General features: G+C 41.0%; 1 protein-coding gene across 5 annotated transcripts in view; it reads right to left on the bottom strand.

Moving 5' to 3' along the window:
- Nucleotides 1-23,637, bottom strand: part of Hex-A (Hexokinase A) — a 433,593-nt gene that overhangs the window by 53,069 nt on the left and 356,887 nt on the right. The window contains exon 1 of one of the 5 annotated variants that reach the window (XM_067156504.2): nucleotides 7,748-7,906. The exons of the other annotated variants lie outside the window; for them this stretch is intronic. Within the exon in view, the coding sequence (XP_067012605.2) occupies nucleotides 7,748-7,780 (33 nt within the window). The 5' untranslated portion in view covers nucleotides 7,781-7,906. Of the gene's footprint in view, nucleotides 1-7,747; nucleotides 7,907-23,637 lie in introns of those variants that run through there. 5 annotated transcript variants of the gene reach the window in all.

The raw sequence follows: 23,637 nt of genomic DNA, 5'->3' as shown, positions 1-23,637 counted from the left end.
AATTAACACATGTACGAGTACGTTCAGTTGCGCCCGACGGAAGGTTAACCAGTAGTGGTCACACCGTGCGGAAACTTCTGCGCCAACAGTGGACAATGGATAGCCTGTACAAAATGAAGACATTCATTACGATATCGTTTGTACTTCGCAAAACGTCTCACTCTTTCAAGTGGTACGAAATGTCCTAGAACCGATACCGGCAGCTAGCTATGCGCTTCCACATCCTACTCCTCCCGCATACCATCTCAGCGTAAAATATTTACCTCCCTAAGCGGCACTGGACAGTAATACCCGACTGAACACACTACGGTAGTCCGAGCGTGAGGCAGTGTGTTCTAAGTCATGATATCAGTAACATTGTTACTAATCGTCCGCCCCGTGAGTGGATGTGGTCAAATAACATCCGCGGGATCCCCTGCCTGTCGTAAGAGGCGACTAAAAGGGGGACCCCAGCGGCTCTAAACTTGGGAGCGCGGGTTGGCGACCATGAGGCCCTGGATGAGTCCTGGCATTGCTTCGACTCACTTGCGCCAGGCTCCTCACTTTCATCTATCCTATCCAACCTCCATTGGTCAACTCTTGTTCTTTTCCGACCCCGACGGTATTAGAGCACTCGAGGCCTAGGGAGTCTTATTTGCACGCCCTTCGTGGCCCTCGTCTTCCTTTGGCCGATACCTTCATTTTTCGAAGTGTCGGACTTCTTCCAATTTTCCCTCTTACTTCCTCCATAAACAAACACCTCCACCACCTGTTACGAAACAAATTATTCTACTAGCTTCATAAAAGAGCGATGATTCCAATAATATCATTATTTTCTGTAAACAATCGCCAATAATTTTTAAATATGAAAATTAGAATAAGTAAATTTAAATAATTAAATCGCGCATTTAAAATTTCAGTAAGCGAGGATTTTGTTTTTGTTTTCTTGGCCAGGAAAAGTTAGTCTTGTGGGAAAATAGTCTTTTTTTTTTTTTTTCTGAAACATTTGTTCATAGGGTTTTAGTTTGCTAACTGAGGTCGTTCACTCCTGCACAAAACAAGGATTTTCGGTTTCTGCCATACGTTTAATTAAAATATTAAATACCATCGTTTGCTTCCTTCTGCATAAACGTATACTCGTTACTCACTATTCCCTAAATTATCCATGCAACACTCCATCTTTCAAACTAAAACATGATGTGCTGTCTCAGCTGTGACTGTGAAGCTACTGTTGTATGCGTCATTGTTCTCTGACAGGCACGCATACGGCACGCTCCCCGCATAGCTCTCCACCCCTTTACAATCAGTGCACTCAAACGGCCAAGCGCACAGCTGACTCATTTTGGTGATGCCGTGCATTTGTGAGGTTTCCTCTTGTAACCTTTCGTGGTGTTCTCTGAGGATCTAGTCTCCGATGACTGAAGCAATTTATCGGCTCGGTAAGATATAAATACACTACATTCCCAACACTTGACCGAGCAAGCTAACAGTTACGTGACCTAAATCACGAAGGCACTAGCACTTAGAGAACCCAAACTAATTTAAAAAACCCGGCGCCCTTGCCAGAACTCGCTGAAATCTCCACTTAGTATCCCCTCCCCAATCCATTACTTCCGCACCCTCTCCGAGCCCGCAGATTGAACGCCCCCAAGTTAAGGCTATATCGGGGTGAACCCTTCCCAATAACAGAGCAACACTCCTTCATCCTTTCATTCCCGTACCACTGACTATCCTCATTCACACCCCTACCACCTAAACCAAAACTGCACCATACTACAACCACCCTCATCAACACCACTCGCTCACATTACCAAATTAGAATCTTCTCAAGAAAATCAACACAACCTACTCAACAGCAGAGATGTATACATGTGTGTATGTGCATATACGTACTGGTACAAGGCAGCTTCTTCTCCAGCCATTTTCAACAATCACTAATTGCATGTCACAGTTGTGATAAATAAGAAGAAAAATGTTTAACACCATGCTCTTTATACAGAAAAATTAATTTGTATAAATGTAAGTATAAAACAGTAAATAAATTTATATAACAACAAATGCGTAATATTTAAAAATACGTCAAACCAACAAGGAAGTAAAATAGACATCAAGCCTCTTCCATATGAAAAAAAACTATGTTTCTATGTTTGTAAATAATACATCGTAATAAATCTGTATGAAAAACCAATGTAAAACCCCTCCACAAGGAAAAAACCCGAAATAAATAAAACGAAATCCACAAACACTCATACCTCCCACAGCCATCTCCCTCTATCCACACACCTCCTGGCCAGAGAAAGAGCGTAACCCTTTAGGTGGCCCGCCTCACCCCCTCAGGGCGAGGAATGAAAACTGTTGAACAGCAACAACAACCGGTGGCGTGTTAACATCAGAGTTTGACCACTGGGTGAAAAGCAAATCAAAATAGGATTCCACAGAAATCCTCTCTGCCTTCGCCAGTCCACACGAGACGCGGCAGTGAAACGAGTGGTCACCCACATTAAAATTATAATCCAGGTCTCTCCCAATTCCCTAAAGGGCTTTTATTATTCCCTATAATTTTCTTTCTTAATTTGCTTTACGTCGCAACCTCACAGACAGGTCTTAAGGCGACGATGGGATAAGAAGCGACCGTGGCCTTAATTGAGGTACAGTCTCAGCATTTACCTGTGTGAAATTGGGAAACCATGGAAAACCATGTTCAGGGCTGCCGACAGCAGGGTATGCAAGCTGACAGCAAAGTGGCCCGATCTTTTTTAATTGAATGGTTGACTACGAGACAAAGTTTATCAAAATAATACAGACAATTTAGTATCTTACTAATCAAAACGAATAATTTGTATCTTGCTGGCTCAGTGGCTCAGACGGTTGAGGCGCTGGCCTTCTGACCCAATTTCGCAGGTTCGATCCTGGCTCAGTCCGGTGGTATTTGAAGGGGCGGGCTCAAATACGTCAGCCTTGTGTCGGTAGATTTACTGGCACGTAAAAGAACTCCTGCGGGATAAAATTTCTGCACCTCGGCGTCTCCGAAAACCGTAAAAGTAGTTAGTGGGACTTAAAGCGAATAACATTATTATTATTATTATTATTATTATTATTATTATTATTATTAATTTTTATCTTCAATGTTGATTCCGAAACAAGCATATCCATATATTTAGAAGCAAATTCTGATTATTACAAAATTTCTGTAAAATGTTACAGGATAAACAACTTATCTAACTTTAGATACGTTGCATAGCACGTCAGGGAAGTTGCACGCCGTCACTTTCGAGAGAGAGAGAGAGAGAGAGAGAACTTGTTACTAAACCATATTAGCATTAGCAACAAAAAACGTGCGTTTTCTCCAGAGGCAAATTTCCAATTTACTTGTCCATGAAGCAGCGCCACCTTGAAGGCTTTGAGCTCGCATTCTTTAGCGCATTCCTACGAATGGCAGATCGGCTCTAACTCTTTGAAACTACTAAATACTGTATTTTGTACATGATGATACTAGAATTAGAATGTTAAACTAGTAGTATTTCTCGTAGGATTTTCTTTCCATCAAATTGCTTGTTGTTGTTGCTGTTGGGTAATTATGTTTTAACTTTACTTTATCATCATTGCCACCGGGATGTTTCCCAATTGCGATGTATTTGTTGTTAATAATAATAATAATAATAATAATAATAAATCTGAAAGGAAAGACTAGATGCACAACTGACGGGGAATCTGCCACATGAGCGTCAGCCCTAATGCAGATTAGTGGTGGTGGTGATTATTGTTTTAAGAGGAATTACAACTGGGCAATCAGAGAGAAAACATGGAAGGGGTCCGACATTTCGAAAAATGAAGGTACCGGCCAAAGGAAGACAACGGCCACGAAGGGCGTGGAAATGAGACTCCCTAGGCCTTGGAAACCTAATAGCGTCGGGGTCGGTAAAGAACAAGAGTTGACCAAGGGAGGTCGGACAGGATAGATGAAAGTGAAGAGCCTGGCAGAAGTAAGTGGAAGCGATGCCAGGACTGAGCTGAGGGCCCCGTGGTCGCCAACCCACGCTCCAAAGTTCAGAGCCCGTGGGGCCCTTTTTAGTCGCCTCTTACAACGCACAGGGGGACAGGTTAGTGGTGATTGTTCTGGCTACTATGTAATGTTTCACTTATGGCAAGAAGCGGTGTAAGTTTGTTTACGTGGAGGTATTTAGTAATGAATATAGACAAGTACATCGGGTAACTTTCCACTGGCGTCAGAAGATGGAGGTTAAAATAATAAACTAATCGATGTACACCGAATGCATTAAAAGAACACAAAACATTAGCAAAACAAAAACATTCTTGAAGTAAACAATGTATTTGAGCAACTTTGTTTGAATCAAAAATAAATTGTATACTCTATTACACATGAATGCCATTCTCGCAAGAACTGTTTTGGTGGGTATTTCAAGCAAGACCTCATTCTTGCATCAGATATTGACGCTAGCGCGCTGTCGTAGTGAAAGTGTTCCAGCGCAGTGGCTACATAATAGTGCCGTGCTTTCCCCAAACCATGATGCTGCCGGGTTTTGGAGGAAACTGAGCAATTTTTTTTAAAGAGTAGGTATGCCATTGGAACCCGTGCGTTTCGTTGTACATTGACATCACAGTGAGGGTTCAGAAAAAAAAAAAAAAAAAAGAAAAGATGTCAAGGACAAACACGTAATATATTTATGTAATGGACCGTGTTACAGGATGATATTCATAAATAGGTGAACGAAGTCCATACCGTTTTCGCCGAGCGAGCTGGCTACGCGGTTCGAGGTGTAGCTTGCACTGAGGAGACCGTGCGTTCAAGTTCACAGCCACGAAGATGGTTTTACGCGATTTCCCATTTCACACCAAGAAGTGCCTCTCAGAGTCAGTGGGATTTAAAAGAAACATTATACAGGAGATAAGGGCCTACTTTCGTGTAGACCCTCCTCTAGCTCGGTCAAATGCAGCAACTCATTGTGGCATCGATTTCATCCAGGTTTATTGGTAAAATGTAATCGGCTTCTAACTTCCGTGTGGAGAAAACTCTGAAATGTAACATTTATCGTATTATTTACAGTAAATCACTGGGTGCAAACCACATCAAGGCAAACTATCAAATGTCACGTGCGAGGATCTCGTATAGCCATTCGTTTTGATGACCCTCCCCCCCATGCTTTACTTCCTTAACTGCTTATTGACATGTGGTCAAAACATGTCAAGTAAAATAAAAATTAAATAGGACTTGAAATAAAAAATAAACACCTACTTCTGCCTTTCAAAAAGTATATCACTGTTACAAACGAATACAATTATTAACAGTTTGAATATCTTATTTCCTTCGTACGGTTCATAAGTGTATACTGTACTTCATCAAGGATATTTCAGAATATTCATTCAAACATGTGTATGTATTGCACATTTCACTCGGATATTTGCCGCGACAACATTCTTCTTTTTCTTTAAAGAATAGAGAACATGTTTTCCTGTTCCTGCTCCTAGGATTCGAGAAGCAACTTCCGTCTGCGGATACAGAGCAGGTCTCGGGTCCGACAGCTCTGCACTCAGATTAGTCGAGCAGGCTCTACGCCTTTGTATTCAGAGGAGCTGGTTCGCGCTGTCGGCTATTTTCTGTGGTTTTCCATTCTCCTGCACTATAAGGTGAATGTTGGGACAGTTCCTAGTATAGGCCACGGCCGCCAACGTTCTCACCTTCACCGCACATCTCCTTCACCGATATAAATCTCCGCCTTCAGGGGTGGAATGAAAACATTTAGTAGTAGCAGCAACTTCAAAATCATTCACATAAAATTACATAAAGCAATAGAAATATAGATTTATTAAAGAAATAAATCGTCCGTCCTCCAACAAGTGTTGCCATTCGTATCCGGAATACAATCACTTTACAATTTAAACAGAATTTACCAACATCAAAAAGTGGAAATTTATAACTGTAAATTCTGTCATTGTCTTCTCTTTCTGGGGAGGAAGATTATTCAAGGTCTTAGGTACAGATGGAAATTTATGATTTGTACAGATTCCCTCAGAATCTGTATTACTATTATTTTTTCTATTTCTCAGATTGGAACTTTGAAATTTTGAAGTAAGGTTGATGTCTGACCAAGGATGGTGCCTCGCTTCTGACAATCCATCGATCGAGGGTATTTTGTACTTTGCCGACAGGTAAGGCAGGCATGGTATATAAATAGCTCTCGAATCTACTTTTGGTGTTACGGATGCCCGTTAGAGAAGCCCCGAGTAGCAGAATTATGCACTGAAAAGAGCTTCTAAATGTACCATTAAATGTATTTACGGTATTTCATTTTAAAAGAGCTGCTGAAATTTGGCGTGACTTATGGTATTGTGATCAGATTACAGCCTCCACTTCTAGTTTCAAGTAGAACCCGAGCAGCACAGGGACATTTCATTTGACAAGAAGACGAATATGACTAACCCTGGTAATTAATTCTTGGCATCAACTGACGACAATGAAGTAAACAACTACTGTATCTGTTACCAGTAAACTCAGTAAACGTTTAGCCTTAGGAAATCGAGCCAATACATCAGCAAATTATAAACTGATATTACATGACCATGGAAACTAATGCAGAGAAACGACAACCTGATTCACGACAGTCCAGAATAAACTACCCTAACCTCCCTCATTTTCGTTCTGTTAGTCCCTAGAATAGAATTGCTGGATTATTTCAGTCAGTTCCACAAGTCTTTAATCTTCTTCATAGAGCGTTTCCCGCTGATCTGCATTTAGGGCAGTCGCCCAGGCAGATTCTGTATCTGCTTTTTACCCACAGTAGTCTTTTCTTAAATAACTGCAAAGCAGTTGGAAATTTGTTGAACATCTCCCTTGGTAAATTATTCCAGACCCTAACTCCTCTTCCTATAAACGAATATTTGCCCAAATTTGTCTTCTCGAATTCCGACTTTATCTTCACATTGTGATCTTTCCTACTTTTAAAGATACCGCTCAAACTTATTCGTCTACTAGGTCTAATATCAATCCACGCCATCTCTCCACTGACAGCTCGGAACATACCACTTAGTCGAACAGCTCGTCTCCTTTCTCCTAAGTCTTCCCAGGCCAAATTTCGCAACATTTTCGTAACGCTACTCTTCTGTCGGAAATCACCCAGAAAAAATCGAGCTGCTTTTCTTTGTATTTTTCCCAGTTCACGAATCAAGTGATCCTGGTGAGGGTCCTACACACTCTAGTTGGGGTTTTACCAAAGACCACAGACATATATACCTGTGCCAGAGACTTATATGCCCTCCCCTTTACATCCCTAAATACCATCATAACGATGTGCAGAGATCTGGGCCACCGTTTATGTGATTACCCCAATGAAGATCTTTCCTTATATGAACACCTAGGTACTTACAGTGATCTCCACAAGAAACTTTCACCCCAAGAATTCTTTAATATTACTTTTAATTTGAAAGCCATTAAACAGCTACTTGACGTACGAAATCCCTCCAAGGGAATGTTTCCGCCTGAATCAGCAAACCTCATTTTTCTTTAGCGATCAGACTATACCAATGTACATTCCAATGCATGCAAAACTATTTTCAGCATCAACAGAGGAGCAATCAAGACAAACTGCACGTAGGTACAAAAAATAGGTGAAGAGGTCAATTTCTGCATAATTATACTGAGTTTCTACGCAGCCGACAATATAGATTGATTTAGACCTCAAAAGAGCGCGGAAATCAATACCATACCAGCAAGCTTAGCATACATAAGCAAGAACAGAAAGCAAACACTAACCTTATTGTTGATGTAGTTATTCCTCATACCCATCTTGTTATGACACTGTTCGACAATAAATAAACACTATCCACACTATCGATTCAATAATACTGATAAAGTCACCGTTACACCACCTTCTCGTTGCACGTCTGCTCACGAAATGTGCCCTGTCTGTCGGCAGTGTCTCAATAAGTGAATGAGGACAGAAGAGCGGTGCGGGGAAAGGGGGACTGAGGTAAGCGGCCGAGCCCGCTACACACCCTCCACAAAGTCGCGTTGCTATTGGTTGAGAGAAGAGGCGTGCCTCGCTATTCGTTGTCGAGTTGGCTGACGTAACTATGGCGCGGTTGGCATTTCCCAGAACCTGTCGTGTCGTACCCCTCCTCCCCACTCTGAAACAAAGCCGACGGTATATAGTAACATTCAGTCTAACCTACGCAATAGTTTCTCATTGATTGGAAGCCTTGCTCAACAAACCATGTACAGTGTGAAGTATCAATAACTGTCATGTTAAAAAAGAACATTGTGTTGAAAAATGATTATATACTTAAAACCATAATAAACAGGCCAAACGTGAAACAAGGAATCAATCAATGCCTTATCTGTATAATGAGAAATACGGAAACACGTACACTACGTGAAAAGGAAAACTAAGGGATGTGGTCAAAGATGAAACTTCAGCAGGAAATGTGATGATACACGCTAACGGTTTCAAAACAAGCTGTGATAATCCAATTCTTACTTCATTCTTTACACATATGAATCCGTAGTTTTCAGGGACTTGGGAATTCGTTACATTATTTAAAATATTTCAGTACTTTAAATTTTAAAGGAAAACTATTCAATAAACTTGGTCGACCATCGTGTAAAAGGGAACCAATAAATTACATGTCTAAACATGGTTGAAAGTCCGATAAGAAACACGGTTTCTAAAATTTAATTGATACACATTTCTGACACACTCTTAACATCGATGAGGAGTTATTTCAGTAAATGATATAATTAAAATAGAAGTCCGATGTTTTTCCTGTGCCATATAGTGTGCCACAGGGATCGTTCATGGGCCCTGCAGTTTTCTTAGTCTAGATCATAATAATGTTCTGCTTTTACGTCCCACTAACTACTTCTTGACGGTTTTTGGAGACGCCGAGGTGCCGGAATGTTGTTCCGCAGGAGTTATTTTACATGCCAGTAAATCGACCGACCCGAGGCTGACATATTTGAGCACCTTCAAATGCCACCGGACCGAGTCAGGATCGAACCTGCCAAGCTGGGGTCAGAAGACCAGCGCCTCAACCGTCTGAGCCACTCAGCCCTGCAGTCTGGCCCCTGTATGTGTGTATGTATTTTCAGTCTTCAGAACGAACAACTCCACCATTGGCTGTCAGTTTCCCATTGCTTTCCTCACCGAGCCAGAAATTACTATTACATATCAGTCTGCCAAGCCCACTGAAATACATGCACCAACCACAAAACCTTCACACCATTCATAGCAGGGACTTGCTGCATACTAACATCACTCATACCTCAGTCACTTTCATGTTGTCAAAGCCAAGGATGAGACAAATAGATCAATGAAAGTAACAAAATTGCTCTAGCCCATACCATACACTATGTTTCGCCAGCAAAGGCATCAATGACAACGGAATAAATTATGTTTTTTAAATTATCATAATACCCTGCTTTACCCGGGGAATCTGATGACTAGTGCACGAAACTTTGAAAAAACATAAGGTGATTTTATTGTGGATCGTTAATAGCAGCTTAGCACTTATTGTTGTTGGGGGAATGAAGGAAGTACATGCGTTGTCCTAAGCTTCGACTATTACTTATTTTAAAACTGGATGCCTTTTGTGCAGGACTGCCAACTTCCACAGGCGCAAGCACTTTCACCCGTCTCTATTGTTGGGCCCACGAGAGTTTGAGTCTGACGTTTAGCGCCACCGGCGAGAAAAAGTTGACTAACGCTGGTCTGTTTCTATGGCAACGAAACAGAGATGCTACATTTAAGGAAGCTATCGTCACGTGGGTTGGCTTGCTCTCAGTCGCTTTTGTGATATTATTCGGAGCGTGTTAGCTATGTTAGTTGTTGCTAGTTTATGTTTGTTTCCTGAATAGTATTTTCGTTGTTAGTTTTTTTTTTTTTTTTGTAAGTTAATCAGTGGCTAGCTGTACAGTTCTATTATCTATTTAACACGTGCATTTGTTGAGGTTATTGTCGGTTTTAAAATCTCATATTTATGGGCAATGACGTGTTCTGTCTTAAACGCTGGAATTATTGGCGCGAGCTCAGGAACGGGTCAAAATTTATTGAATTGCAATAAGCCTAGATATTTGATTAAATATTCAGCCTGTATGAAAGGGTGATATGTTGCAGATTGAGGTAACTACGACAACGCAGCGTACTTCATAGTTACTGCTTTCACTACTCAAATCTCAGACTTCAACTCTCGTGGGCCCAACTATAGATAAACGTAAAACATAACTGTGGGTATGGCTAAATAAAATTCCATAACTTTTCCATTGTCTTTTTGCAAAGCCTCTACCTCAAATTTATTTTATTCATCCTATACTTCTCGAAAACTGTCCATTGCGTTCAGCATTAACTGGAAATAATAATAATAATAATAATAATAATACCGGGCGAGTTGGCCGTTCGGTTAGGGGTGCGCAGCGGTGAGCTTGCATCGGAGGTTCGAAGGAAATCGCGTTGCATCAGCAAGGAAATCAGATCTCAAATCCTCCGTCAAACTTAAAAATGATGGTACGTTGCTTCAGAAATCTCGGAAATACCTGGAATTCTCTTCTTTTGAATTTCAGAGCTCTGTTTATTCATGTTCTTGCATCATTGTGAAGGAAACGCTTTCTCATTCTTTCTTATTACAGGCGTTGACCCATTTTGAAGGATTATACTGATGTTATCTTATCGCGTAGACAATGATTAAGTTTGTAACGTTATAAGATGACAACTACAAAGGCTCAATTAGTGCTGATAGATGTGAGTGACAAGTCAGCTGTGTATTTATGATCAAATTAATAACACTATCGTCAGTGAGGAAAATCAAACGGTGAAAGTCATTCCAGAATTGTCGATGTCAGTTTCTACACTTTTTAAGTCTATTTTTAAATATATATATATAGTTTTGTTGGCCACGTCACTACGTTTAAGAAGCACTTAGTCTCATAAATCTCACAAATGAAAAGGTATAGCTCGTGCGGTTCCTGTTTCCCCCACGCCAGCCATTAATCCTGAGGGTTTGTCATCAAGTTTCAGTTGCCTTGTTCCTATTTACGTCTCTCAATGCTCTGTCAAGTTGTCGGAACTGCCAATAGCCTCTTCTTTTTATCATTTAGTTCACTCCAGTAGCGGTGATTGAGAATTAGAAGTGATGATGATGATGATTGTTGTTGTTGTTGTTGTTGTTGTGTAAAAGGGGCTATAGCTAGGTCATCGACCCTTAATGGTACGAGGTGAACGAAACGAGATATAAAACTTCGAAATTTATCCACTGAACAGAATCTAAAAGAAATGATGATGAAAAAACAATCGTGAAACAAAAACCATCAGTGGATCCAATTCATAATGCTTTAATTACTGGGATGATATTCATTATCTGAAGGGGTCCGAAATCCAGGTCACCGGCCCCTGATAATGGTACTAATCGCAGGTAGTAATAATAATTTCGTGTGGCTTTTTCTAGCCGAGTGCAGCCCTTGTAAGGCAGACCCTCCGATGAGGGTGGGCGGCATCTGCCATATGTAGGTAACTGCGTGTTGTTGTGGTGGAGGATAGTGTTAAGTGTGGTGTGTGAGTTGCAGGGATGTTGGGGCCCCCGGGCCATTGGAATTAACCAATGAAGGTTAAAATCCCCGACCCGGCCGGGAATCGAACCCGGGACCATCTGAACCGAAGGCCAGTACGCTGACCATTCAGCCAAAGAGTCGGACCTAATCGCAGGTAATGCAGACGCACTGTGTATCATACATTATGAAACCGCCCACAGGCAATGCAGACCCATGGTAAAGATCACGGGCGCCAGCCAAACCCGTGGTGTGTCTCACTGGCACTAATCACAGACAACATAGACCCGTGGTGTTTCTCATAAAGTGGTACTACTCATAGGTAACGCAGATCCATTCTGAACACAGGGGTACTGCTCCTATGTAACGTAGACATGGTTTTCCTCGCAAGGTGGTACTAGTCGCAAGTAACGACAACCCATGCTACTCCACACATAATGGTACTAATCTCAAGTATACTCATGGTTGTAATGTTATCATCCCTTGGTCGCCCCTTTTAGTTTCCTCTTATGAGAGGCAGGGGATACCGTAGGTGTATTCTTCGTCTGCGTCCCCCATCCACAGGGGGTGAAATTAGAAGTGGTGGGGGATGTGCAGACAACTCAAAGGACCTGCGTTTGTGGAGTATAGCGGACGGGGTGTGGGGGTATACACATAAAACAAACAAAAACAAACCCCATGCAACTACAGCCCTTGAAGGGCCTTGGCCTACCAAGCGACCGCTGCTCAGCCGGAAGGCCTGCAGATTACGAGGTGTCGTGTGGTCAGCACGACGAATCCTCTTGGCCGTTATTCTTGGCTTTCTAAACCGGGGCCGCTATCTCACCGTCAGATAACTCCTCAATTCTGATCACGTAGGCTGAGTGGACCTCGAACCAGCCCTCAGGTCCAGGTAAAAAATCCCTGACCTGGCCGGGAATCGAACCCGGGGCCTCCGCGTAAGAGGCACGCACGCTACAAGTACAAAATGGTAAATGTTTTCATTCACTCTGAGCGAATTTCCACAAAGTAGTAAAGGTTGACGGTTACCAATTTAAGTGCGGTAATAATAGGTTTTTTTTTTTTTTTTTTTTTTTTTTTTTTTTAGATTTTGATTCATTACTGTAGAATAAAACTTCCACCAAAGGAACATTATTACAAATGTATTGCAATTAAATAGAAGTCCGGCGTGATTATACAATTAATATCATTTAGCATTTGACTGCACTGTAACACACACTAACGAGACTGCCAGACTGACAATTGCGCGCGGCAAGCGGGTGAATCATACCTCAGTGTCGTGACCTTGGCAAAAAGCCTTCTACCCTTCCTCATCGCAAAAGCAAAGTTTCCACTTCTTGCTGTGGCGTAATACAAATTATTTAGCCGCAACGAAAGATATTTTGTGCGTATTCCCGTTAATAATTAAAGAAAATACAGGAAAGAATGAGCTGATAAGACAACAGGGCTTGTACAAATTGCTTTTTTTTTTTTTTTAATAATTCTTGTAATTACTACTTTCAGCCTGCTGAAATGGAATCAAAATGTTATGTTTCCTCCTGATCGCCGCTAGTGCTTTATTCCCTCGATTTAGTTACCTAATTTGTTCCTATCGTCTTTCGACACTGTCTTCTTTCCTTCATCTGAATTCCTACTATTCAAGTACCTAGTTTTCTTTTCTGAAATATTGATACATCTAGGAGGATGCTACGAGGTACCTCCAGATTTCACACATGTTTCACACAACATTTTGGCATTGTTGCCACAACATTTTGGCATTGTTGCCTCAGGTGCCGATTAATAATCCAACAACTTTAACGCTAGAAATTCTGTAGGTGTGTTTGAAATATTCTATTGTTCGCTCATAGACGGCTCTTTTCCTGTTCCATCTCATCACATTATATCTGTGTATTGTTGCCGAAGTGGAATTTAATAATTATCATTACAATTAGTAGTATGGTGTTTTCTCAACAGTCGGCACCACGGTGTAGGGATAGCGAGCCTGCCTTCTTACCGGGAGGCCCCATGTTCGATTCCCGACCAGGTCAGGGTTTTCAGGATCTTAGGGCTGGTTCGAGGTCCACTCGGCCTATTTGATTACCTGTGAGGAGCTATCAGGCGGTGAGATGGCGGTCCCGATCTAGAAAGCCAAGCATAACGGTCGAGAGGATTCTTCGTGCTGATCACATGACACCTCACAATCTGCAGGGATTCGGGCTGAGCAGCGGTCGTTTGGTAGGCCATGGGGTTTTGTTTGTTTTCTCAACAGCTGTCACTATGTCTGACGTATGACACTGAAAGAAGATGGCCGAAGAACGGTTGACGTTTGAGGATTCTGGATGAGAAGCTGCAAGGACAGTGGATGGTAGGAACAGGTTCCTTAGAGTTCCCACCACGTTCATCGGATTTAAAGACCTCTGTGAGACCTTCAAGGGGGGTACCTTGTATGACAGAAAACCTGCTACATTGTGGGACCTTCGCGTAGAAATACAGTGGCACGTGCAGCAATCCCCATACACCTTGAAAAATGAAAACCTACGACCTGTTATCCAGTCAGTGACCGTGTCAGGGATGGAATGAATGAAGCCCTTATCCTGCAGCGAGGATAGGAATTGTGCCGGCTGCCGAAGCCTGTCGCACTCCTCTCATACACCTTGATATGTGGCGAAATGTGTTGAGCCGTCTCCCTTTTCTGTACAGCTTACAGGAAACTTGTGACGCACTAAAGGATGTATAAAAGGAGGTGTGGTGGAGCTGGGCTGGTCTGCATGAGATGGCGGTTTCTTTCTTTGATTATTTAATCATGTCAGAAACGTAACATGTACGGTAGCGTCAAACGTATTACAAGATAACATAAAATACATCCAAAAAAATGGTATACACCAACCTTTTTGTCTCTGATGCCCCTTGAACATATCGCATGCATGTGCAAGAACCCCTCAGCCACAGAACTTAATACTGAATTCAGTAACCGAAAAACAGAATTCTGTAATGACACCCTGTTTGATTTTATTCGTATAATTTAGGACTAATATATTCATTATTTGTAAGTTGAATCGTTGCCTACGAGATACATCTCGTAGGCAACGGTTGAATACGCGACACTCTGCGAGATATCGAGGGACAGCGATTAGAGCTCGGTCTAGCGGAGTGACCTGGAGTTACTGATTCTGTCATAAGAGTTCGTGTATTTGTTTGTGAAGTTTTAATAATAATAATGTTATTTGTTTTACGTCCCACTAACTACTTTTTAAGGTCTTCGGAGACGCCGAGGTGCCGGAATTTAGTCCCGCAGGAGGTCTTTTACGTGCCAGTAAATCTACCGACACGGGGCTGTCGTATTTGAGCACCTTCAAATACCACCGGACTGAGCCAGGATCGAACCTGCCAAGTTGGGGTTAGAAGGCCAGCGCCTTAACCGTCTGAGCCACTCAGCCCGGCTTGTGAAGTTTTTGGCGTTATTTATGCGTTTGGATTAAGCTGACATAAGTAAATAGTAGTGTGTGTCATTCCTTTATATCTCCTCTGAATATGAGTGGAAAGATATATGCTGTATTTAGCTGCAAAAAACTATGAAGTGCAGATTTCTGTCCCCCCCTGTGGATGGGGGCGGTAGAATAACACCCACGGTATCCCCTGCCTGTCGTAAGAGGCGACTAAAAGGGGCCCTAGGGGCTCTGAACTTTGGAGCGTGGGTTGGCGACCACGGGGCCCTTAGCTGAGTCCTGGCATTGCTTCCACTTGTGCCAGGCTCCTCACTTTCATCTATCCTATCCGACATCCCTTGGTCAACTCTTGTTCTTTTCCGACCCCGACGCTATTAGATTTGCGAGGGCTAGGGAGTCTTTCATTTTCACGCCCTTCGTGGCCCTTGTCTTCCTTTGGCCGATATCTTCATTTTTCGAAGTGTCGGACCCCTTCCATTTTTCCGTCTGATTAGTGTTTAATAGAGGATGGTTGCCTAGTTGTACTTCCTCTTAAAACAATAATCACCACCATCACCACCATCCTAAATTTCTGACCTCCGCGACCCATATTTTAACTGGTTTAAAATATAATCTTATTTTATTATATAGTGCAGCAGTTAACCTTCAATACCGATGTGTTGTAGGTGTGATCTGTGGGTTTTGATTTAATTCAGGAAAATACATATGCATATGTGTGTGGCTGGTTGTGTTCCAAAGTTATCCCATTTGGAATGCCGTAATGCGTTGTCAAACACTGAAGTAATTATGGGTAATATAAGAAATGTACATATTTTCTTGAAACAATATGATGATGCAAATTTGCTTTACCGTAATGTAATGGCAAGTATTGCTTATAGGGAAATTTTGAATGTTCTTGAGACTAAATTTATAGATTTTCTCTCTGTTAGTAGGCTTCAAGTTAAAAGGAAAATTGTCCAGTTCTTAAATATAAATTAATTGAATCATGTGTGTAAGGAATGTGCCGATATTTTTGTTGACAAGTGCCTTAATGTGATGATACACTGCTTTTAAATGAGAAAAAAAGAGGCAAAGCTAAAAATAGTAATGCATAAATGAAAGATCAAGCCCTTTCACAGCAGTCCATTTCACATATTGATTATATGTCTAATTTCAGTCTTTAAATAATAACCTGTTAAATAATTTTTCATTAATTTACCCAGAATTGCTTTAGCAACTTTGAATTTAATATCTTAGTAACACTTTCTTTCTACACGTAATTTATTTATCTATTTCCGTGCATGCATTTCCATTGATATTTGAATTTAGCGCTAATTAACAGGTCACGCCACTAGGAGCGCCACTTGCATATTGTCCCCCATTTTAACAAGGCTAAATCCGGAAGTGTCGCGTATTGTCTCTACTGTATTTGATTTAACTTCATTTACATAGATACTTTATACATTATACAACAATGTGACACTTGGCTAATAATTACAACAGACTGGATCTATAAACTTACTTTTAAAAAAACACACTTGTTGCGGTTGTTGGATAAACGGTGCCGTTTTCCAAAGACCAAGAGTTTTACAAGCGTAGTTACTCGATTCTAAGATTAGCCTCTACATTAGTTCTGTTTCTGTACCTCGTTTGGATGCAGAGTGGGTCTCGGTCCTCAAGTGGCCGCGAATCTACAGTGGTTCTACGCCTCTGTATTCGGGAGACGGAGAGGGGCTGGTCTCCAACGTTGGCTGTCCTGAGAATGGTTTTCCGTGCTTTTCCATTCTCCCGCACTAAGGCGAATGCCGGGAGAGTTCCTAGTATAGTCCACGGCCGCCAACCCCCTCACCTTCTTCGCACATCTCCTTATCGTATTCATCCCCCTGTGGGTGGGGGCGGTAGAATAACATCCACGGTATCCCCTGCCTGTCGTAATAGGCGACTAAAAGGGGCCCCAGGGGCTCTGAACTTTGGAGTGTGGGTTATCGACCACGGGGCCCTCAGCTGAGTCCTGGCATTGCTTCCACTTACTTGTGCCAGGCTCCTCACTTTTAACTATCCTATCCGACCTTCCTTGGTCAACTCTTCTTTTCCGACCCCGACGCTATTAGGTTTGCGAGGGCTAGGGAGTCTTTCATTTTCACGCCCTTCGTGGCCCTTGTCTTCCTTTGGCCGATATCTTCATTTTTCGAAGTGTCGGATACCTTCCATTTTTCCTTCTGATTAGTGTTATATAGAGGATGGTTGCCTAGTTGTACTTCCTCTTAAAACAATAATCACCACCACCTTATCGTATTCACAAATGCTCATACTTATGCTGTCATTTCCGTACGCTGTTTTATTCACAAATCACATACACATTACTAGTTGCACATCAAATGAACCACCATCTTGAACTCAATCGACTGCCACATTAGCATGCTAACCAACTACGGAACACTTGTACTAACACAACATACCCACTTCAACGGCAAAACCACATACGTAACTCGACTAACGACTCTCACTAACAATTCGACTAAACAACCCAAGACTGTCCTTTATATCCCTTGCCTGGCCAGGCTTCCAGAACAGTATGAGACAACATGCTTTCTCTTATCGTCTCGAGTCTCCAATAACCTATATACAAATTAATAGAACATTCTGTAAAATTCGAGTGACATGAGGACAAATGTGCGTTGTTCTAGACTCTTACCTTGTGTTTCACAACATTATATGGGATTTATACATCATATTTACAGGTAATAATAAATTATATACTATTAATTACGTGTTCTTACATTAAATAAAGTCGTTTTAATAAACATACAGCAGAAGTATCGTGACATAACCTCACATGTTCTGTTACACAAGATAGATCATACAACACATCAATAATAAATTATACGACCATGATTTATACCAAATAAAATGCGCACTGACAACCTGTCGTACATAACTACGTAGACAATAATAATAATAATAATAATAATAATAATAATAATAATAATAATAATAATACCTACTAATCGAACTGGATATTTTCACTATTTACTCATAAATTTAGAGAATTGTTTCTAAGTTATACTAGTCCATTACACACTTGCATTATCCTTTGCCGATACAAATCTCCTGGCCTGAGAGACGGAGTCACCGTCCAGGAGACCCGCCTCCCCCTTCACGGGAGAATGTAAAACATTTTAAGAAATATACTTGTGTGAGAACAGAAAAGGTACACTCACACGGGTACGTTGTCATGAAAGGCATTAAAGTCAGTATTTCCTTTCTAGAACTTAGAGGGTATAGGGGATGTCATGGACAGAAAAATCGATCCAAGACGTGCAGTTGTGATACATTCATGGAACTTTCTGGAGCTAAACATGCCACTCAATCTGATTTTTCACCCAGATCATATTTCAATGTATTTTTCACTTTCTCTCTGCCAAGATACTTCGGCTAGTTGATCTTCCTTAAGGGAGGGCAGTTGATGTTCAGTTTCAAAGAAGGGATTTCTGATTCACGAGAGCTTCTCAACCAGAGGCGGAAAATATGGTCCGAGTGTGGATACTAGCAATTCCAAGTGTCTCACAATGACGTCACTTGCACTGCCTTGCAGTATTTCTTCTTTTTCCGCTGCAAACTTGTACTATCTATCGGTCAAGTTAAGAGTTCCATATACAGTACGCCTATGTAAGTTATACAACAGTGAAGACATAGTTACTAAACTTAGTATAATTGTCTATGATTGTGTGTGTACAAAAATATTCCCTCTTTAAATACTTACAACTTACATTATATCGTCACGGCCCCCCAGGGATCCATGGGCCACAGTTTGGAAATGGCTTGTCTACACGAATATTATCATTTCTAGCAACTTCAATCTATTCTATCTTTCTTTATAATATAGAACGCTAAGGTGTATGCTTCACCAAACTCAAGCTCTTAAACCAGAGAGAGTTAAAAGGTGCGGTTTGTATCAAAATCTTTCAATCGTCTCAATAGTAGAGGAAAAATCTTGCATCTCTTGAAAAGTGAACGGAAATATATTTATTTTATTTTATGTAATTCATTTAATTACAAAGCCGCTCCAAGATTTGTATCGACCTTGTTGGACTGATTATCGCCAGGCGACAGCGACTTGCTCTGTATCATGATAGTCCGGTAAGAAATGCTGTATAAAGAAGGATGGGAACACGCCGCCATGTTTCATGAAATACCCTTCTTGTTAGGAGGTTCATGTAACTAGGCAACTCATTGCCTGTTATTTGGAAATAGCAATCCAACATGCCGTGTACGAGATGTACTATCATTAACTAGGCAACTCATTGCCAAGAAATATGTTAATTTTCGCACCAGATGATAAAACAAAGAATGTTACGTATCCACTCGCGTTGCAATGAACATCGTGCAAATAAATCACTATGTATGTAAGCATTAGAAATAGTTGGACAAATAGACATAGGAATCTAAAAAAATAACATTTACAGTAATGATTTGTTTAGTAAGTGAAATTACAAGTAATTATAATAAGAAACATACAAATCAGAAAACACGAAAAAAATGAAAAAGTGTTAATAAAAATTGCATAAAGGAGAATTAATTAAAAAACACCTTTTATTTATTGAGGCGTATGAGTACACGCCGGGTATCAACTACATACATACATACATACATACATACATACATACATACATACATACATACATACATACATACATACATACATATATACATACATTACATACATAATAATTATAGAGTGTTATGCCTTTCAGCGTTCAGTGTGGAAGCCTCTGTGAATTTACTAAACGTCACCACAATCCTCGATTTGCAACTAGTGTTGTGGCCTCATTTAGTTCTATACCTCTTATCTTTAAATCGTTAGAAACTGAGTCTAACCATCGTCGCCTTGGTCTACCTCTACTTCTCTTACCCTCCATAGCAGAGTCCATTATTCTCCTAGGTAACCTATCCTCCTCCATTCGCCTCACATGACCCCACCACCGAAGCCGGTTTATGCGTACAGCTACATCCATCGAGTTCATTCCTAAATTAGCCTTTATCACCTCATTCCGAGTACCCTTTTGCCATTGTTCCCACCTGTTTGTACCAGCAAACATTCTTGCTACTTTCATGTCTGTTACTTCTAACTTATGAATAAGATTTCCTGAGCCCACCCAGCTTTCGCTCCCGTAAAGCAAAGTTGGTCTGAAAATAGACCAATGTAAAGATAGTTTCGTCTGGGAGCTGACTTCCTTCTTACAGAATACTGTTGATTGCAACTGCGAGCTCACTGCATTAGCTTTACGATACCTTGATTCAATCTCACTTACTATATTACCATTCTGGGAGAACACACAACCTAAATACTTTAAATTATCGACCTGTTCTAGCTTTGAATCACTAATCTAACATTCAATTCTGTTGAATTTCTTACCTACTGACATCAGTTTAGTTTTCGAGAGGCTAATTTTCATACCATATTCATTGCACCTATTTTCAAGTTCCAAGATATTAGACTGCAGGCTTTCGGCACAATCTGGCATTAAGACTAAGTCGTCAGCATAGGCCAGAGTGCTTACTACATTGTAATAATCGTGGTCGCCACGACATTTACATAATTTGATTGCCCACCCGAATTAATTGTATATATATGTATCATGTATCATATGTAATTTTATTCATTATTAACGTCCATCATCATCATTTATGTGCACTTCATATATATATCGAGAGGGTAGTGACGTATATCGGCTCTCATTGGAACGAGATGTCATGTGACACGAAGGGTGGAAGTGGGAATCTGAAGAGGATTTATATAGATCTACACGGCGTGGTGAAGATCATTCCTCTTCATTCTGTATTCTGCATCCGAATCTGCTATTTGGGTGCATCGCTTACGATGTGCTTATACTCAACATTTCTTATCGGCTCTGTGAGACTTACTCAGATTATTTAGAAAGACAAGTTCAAATAATATAGAAGGACCGGATGTTTTCCGTTCTCTCTATTCAATTAATTCCGATGTGGAATTTCACATTGTAAAGCTGGTACTATGGTTTTGGTACTCAGCAAAATAGGGAGTGATAGATTCAGGCTGGAATCCATTCCATGAAGCAGATGACAAGGATGATGCTGTTGGAAGAGGGACGACAACGATCAACCACGGAAGCAGACTACGAGAAGATCAACTCCGGTGAGCATGAGTTAGCCCTGTTATCGCAAGTCCACGAGTGTAATATTGAATTGTAATCTCAGTCAGTAATTTTTAATTTTGTTTAAAAAACTCGTTTTTACCTAATTTCATATTTTTTTAGAATAAAACTTTTTGCTTATTACATCGTTAGATAATTTGACTTTTTAGTAGGTTCCCTTTGTTTTTCCACATGGTATTTAATGGTCAGTATCCTCATACCTCACGACCGGGATAGTCTCATTAAATTATGTTTATTACTTTTTATATCTAAATTCGGTTTCAAATTCAATTTAATTTCGAAGCCTGGCGCCCAGCTTGCAATTGGTTTTAATTATCTATATCGGGTGTTTGATCCGTTACAACATTTCCACCTAACTGAATCCCTCCCTGCCATTTTATACTTTTCAGCAGATGATCCATGTAAACTACGAACAGCAAAGGTGAAAGATTACAGCCTTGTCTAACCCCTGTAGGTACTCTGAACCAAGAACTCATTCTACCATCAATTGTCACCGAGGCCCAATTGTCAACATAAATGCCTTTGATTGATTTTAATAATCTACCTTTAATTCCATAGTCCTCCAGTATAGCGAACATCTTTTCCCTCGGTACCCTGTCATATGCTTTCTCTAGATCTACGAAACAAACACAACTGCCTATTCCTCTCGTATCATTTTTCAATTATCTGGCGCATACTGAAAATCTGATTCTGACAGCCTCTCTGTGGTCTGAAACGACTGATCGCACCCTCCCTTCCAAGATGCCAGTGAATACTTTGCCTGGTATACTAATCAATGAGATACCTCGATAGCTGCTGCAATCCTTTCTGTTCCCTTGCTTATAGATAGGTGCAATTACTGCTTTTGTCCAATCTGAAGGTACCTTACCAACACTCCATGCTAATCTTACTACTCTATGAAGCCAGTTCATCCCTGCCTTCCCACTATACTTCACCATTTCAGGTCTAATTTCATCTATTCCTGCTGCTTTATGACAATGGAGTTTATTTACCATCCTTTCCACTTCCTCTAGCGTAATTTCACCAACATCATTTTTCTCCTCCTCATGAGCATGGCTGTTCGCAACACCACCATGATGATTTCCTTTCACATTGAGAAGATGTTCAAAATATTCCCTCCACCTCTCCAGTGATTCCCTGGGATCTGTTATGAGTTCACCCGAATTACTCAAAACACTGTTCATTTTCTTTTTCCCTTCCTAAGATTCTTTATTACTGTCCAGAAAGGTTTCCCTGCTGCTTGACCCAGCCTTTTCAGGCTATTACCAAAATCTTCCCACGACTTCTTTTTGTATTCAACAACTATTTGTTTCGCTATGTTTCTTTCATTTACGTACAAAGACCTGTCCGCCTCGGACCTTGTTTGGAGCCATTTCTGATAAGCCTTCTTCCTACGTTTACAAGCTGCTCTCACTTCATCATTCCACCAAGATGCTCGCCTTTTCCCATCTTTACACACAGTTGTTCCTAGGTATTCCCTTGCTGTTTCTACTACAGCATATCTGTATGCCACCTATTCACTTTCTATATCCTGAACCTGCTTACTGTCTACTGTTCGGAACTTCTCACTAATCATATCCATGTACTTCTGTCTAATTTCCTCGTTCTGGAGATTTTCTACCCTTATTCGTTTGCAGACAGATTTCACTTTCTCTACCCTAGGCGTAACTATACTTAGTTCACTACCGATCAGATAGTGGTCTGTATCATCGAAAATCTCCGGAAAACTCGTACATCCTAACAGATTTCCTGAATTCGAAGTCTGTTAAGATATAGTCTATTATGGATCTGGTACTCCTAGCCTCCCCTGTGTAGCGGTGAATAGCCTTATGCTTGAAGAATGTATTCGTAACTGCTAAACCCATACTAGCACAGAAGTCCAGCAAACGCTTCCCATTCCCATTAGCTTCCATATCTTCCCCAAATTTACCAATCACCCTTTCGTATCCTTCAGTTCTATTCCCAACTCTCGCATTGAAATCGCCCATTAGCACTATCCTATCCTAATAAAGATGTAAGGGATGTTTCCAGTTCTATATTTTTCTTTTTTTGCCGGTACCCTAACGGAGTGCTTTTATTTGCCCAATTATTGCACTGGGCATAGATAGATTAAGACCTAATTTCTTTATTATGAAAGGTTGATTAACTGAGTACCGCACCCAGGAGCTAGAAATATCCGATGGATTGTTATCTATTGGGCCATGACAGCTGCTGACCACACAGAAGTTCCCGTTGTTTCCTACAATGTCGTCACCCTGATTTTGCTGCTGGCAATGTGGTCTGTTCAACTGACGGCGGAGGTGGAGGAAAAGCGGGACCAGGATTCCCCCAGTGCCACGGTCATGATGATAAAGGAAATGAACCGTATCGAGTTGCCTCAACTCAACTATCAAGGAAGTCAAAGGGCAAGCTCGGGTACATTCTTCCTTCAATGCATGGCTCTTGGGTGAGTGGAGCACATCACACGTGACGCTGACTGCACACTCGGGCCACGTAGACTCCTTTAATC

Source organism: Anabrus simplex, chromosome 12 (genome assembly GCF_040414725.1).
Source record: "Anabrus simplex isolate iqAnaSimp1 chromosome 12, ASM4041472v1, whole genome shotgun sequence".
Taxonomy (NCBI): Eukaryota; Metazoa; Arthropoda; class Insecta; order Orthoptera; family Tettigoniidae; genus Anabrus; species Anabrus simplex.
The sequence above is the reverse complement of the archived record's forward strand: the minus strand, read 5'-3'. Positions and strand labels throughout refer to the sequence as shown.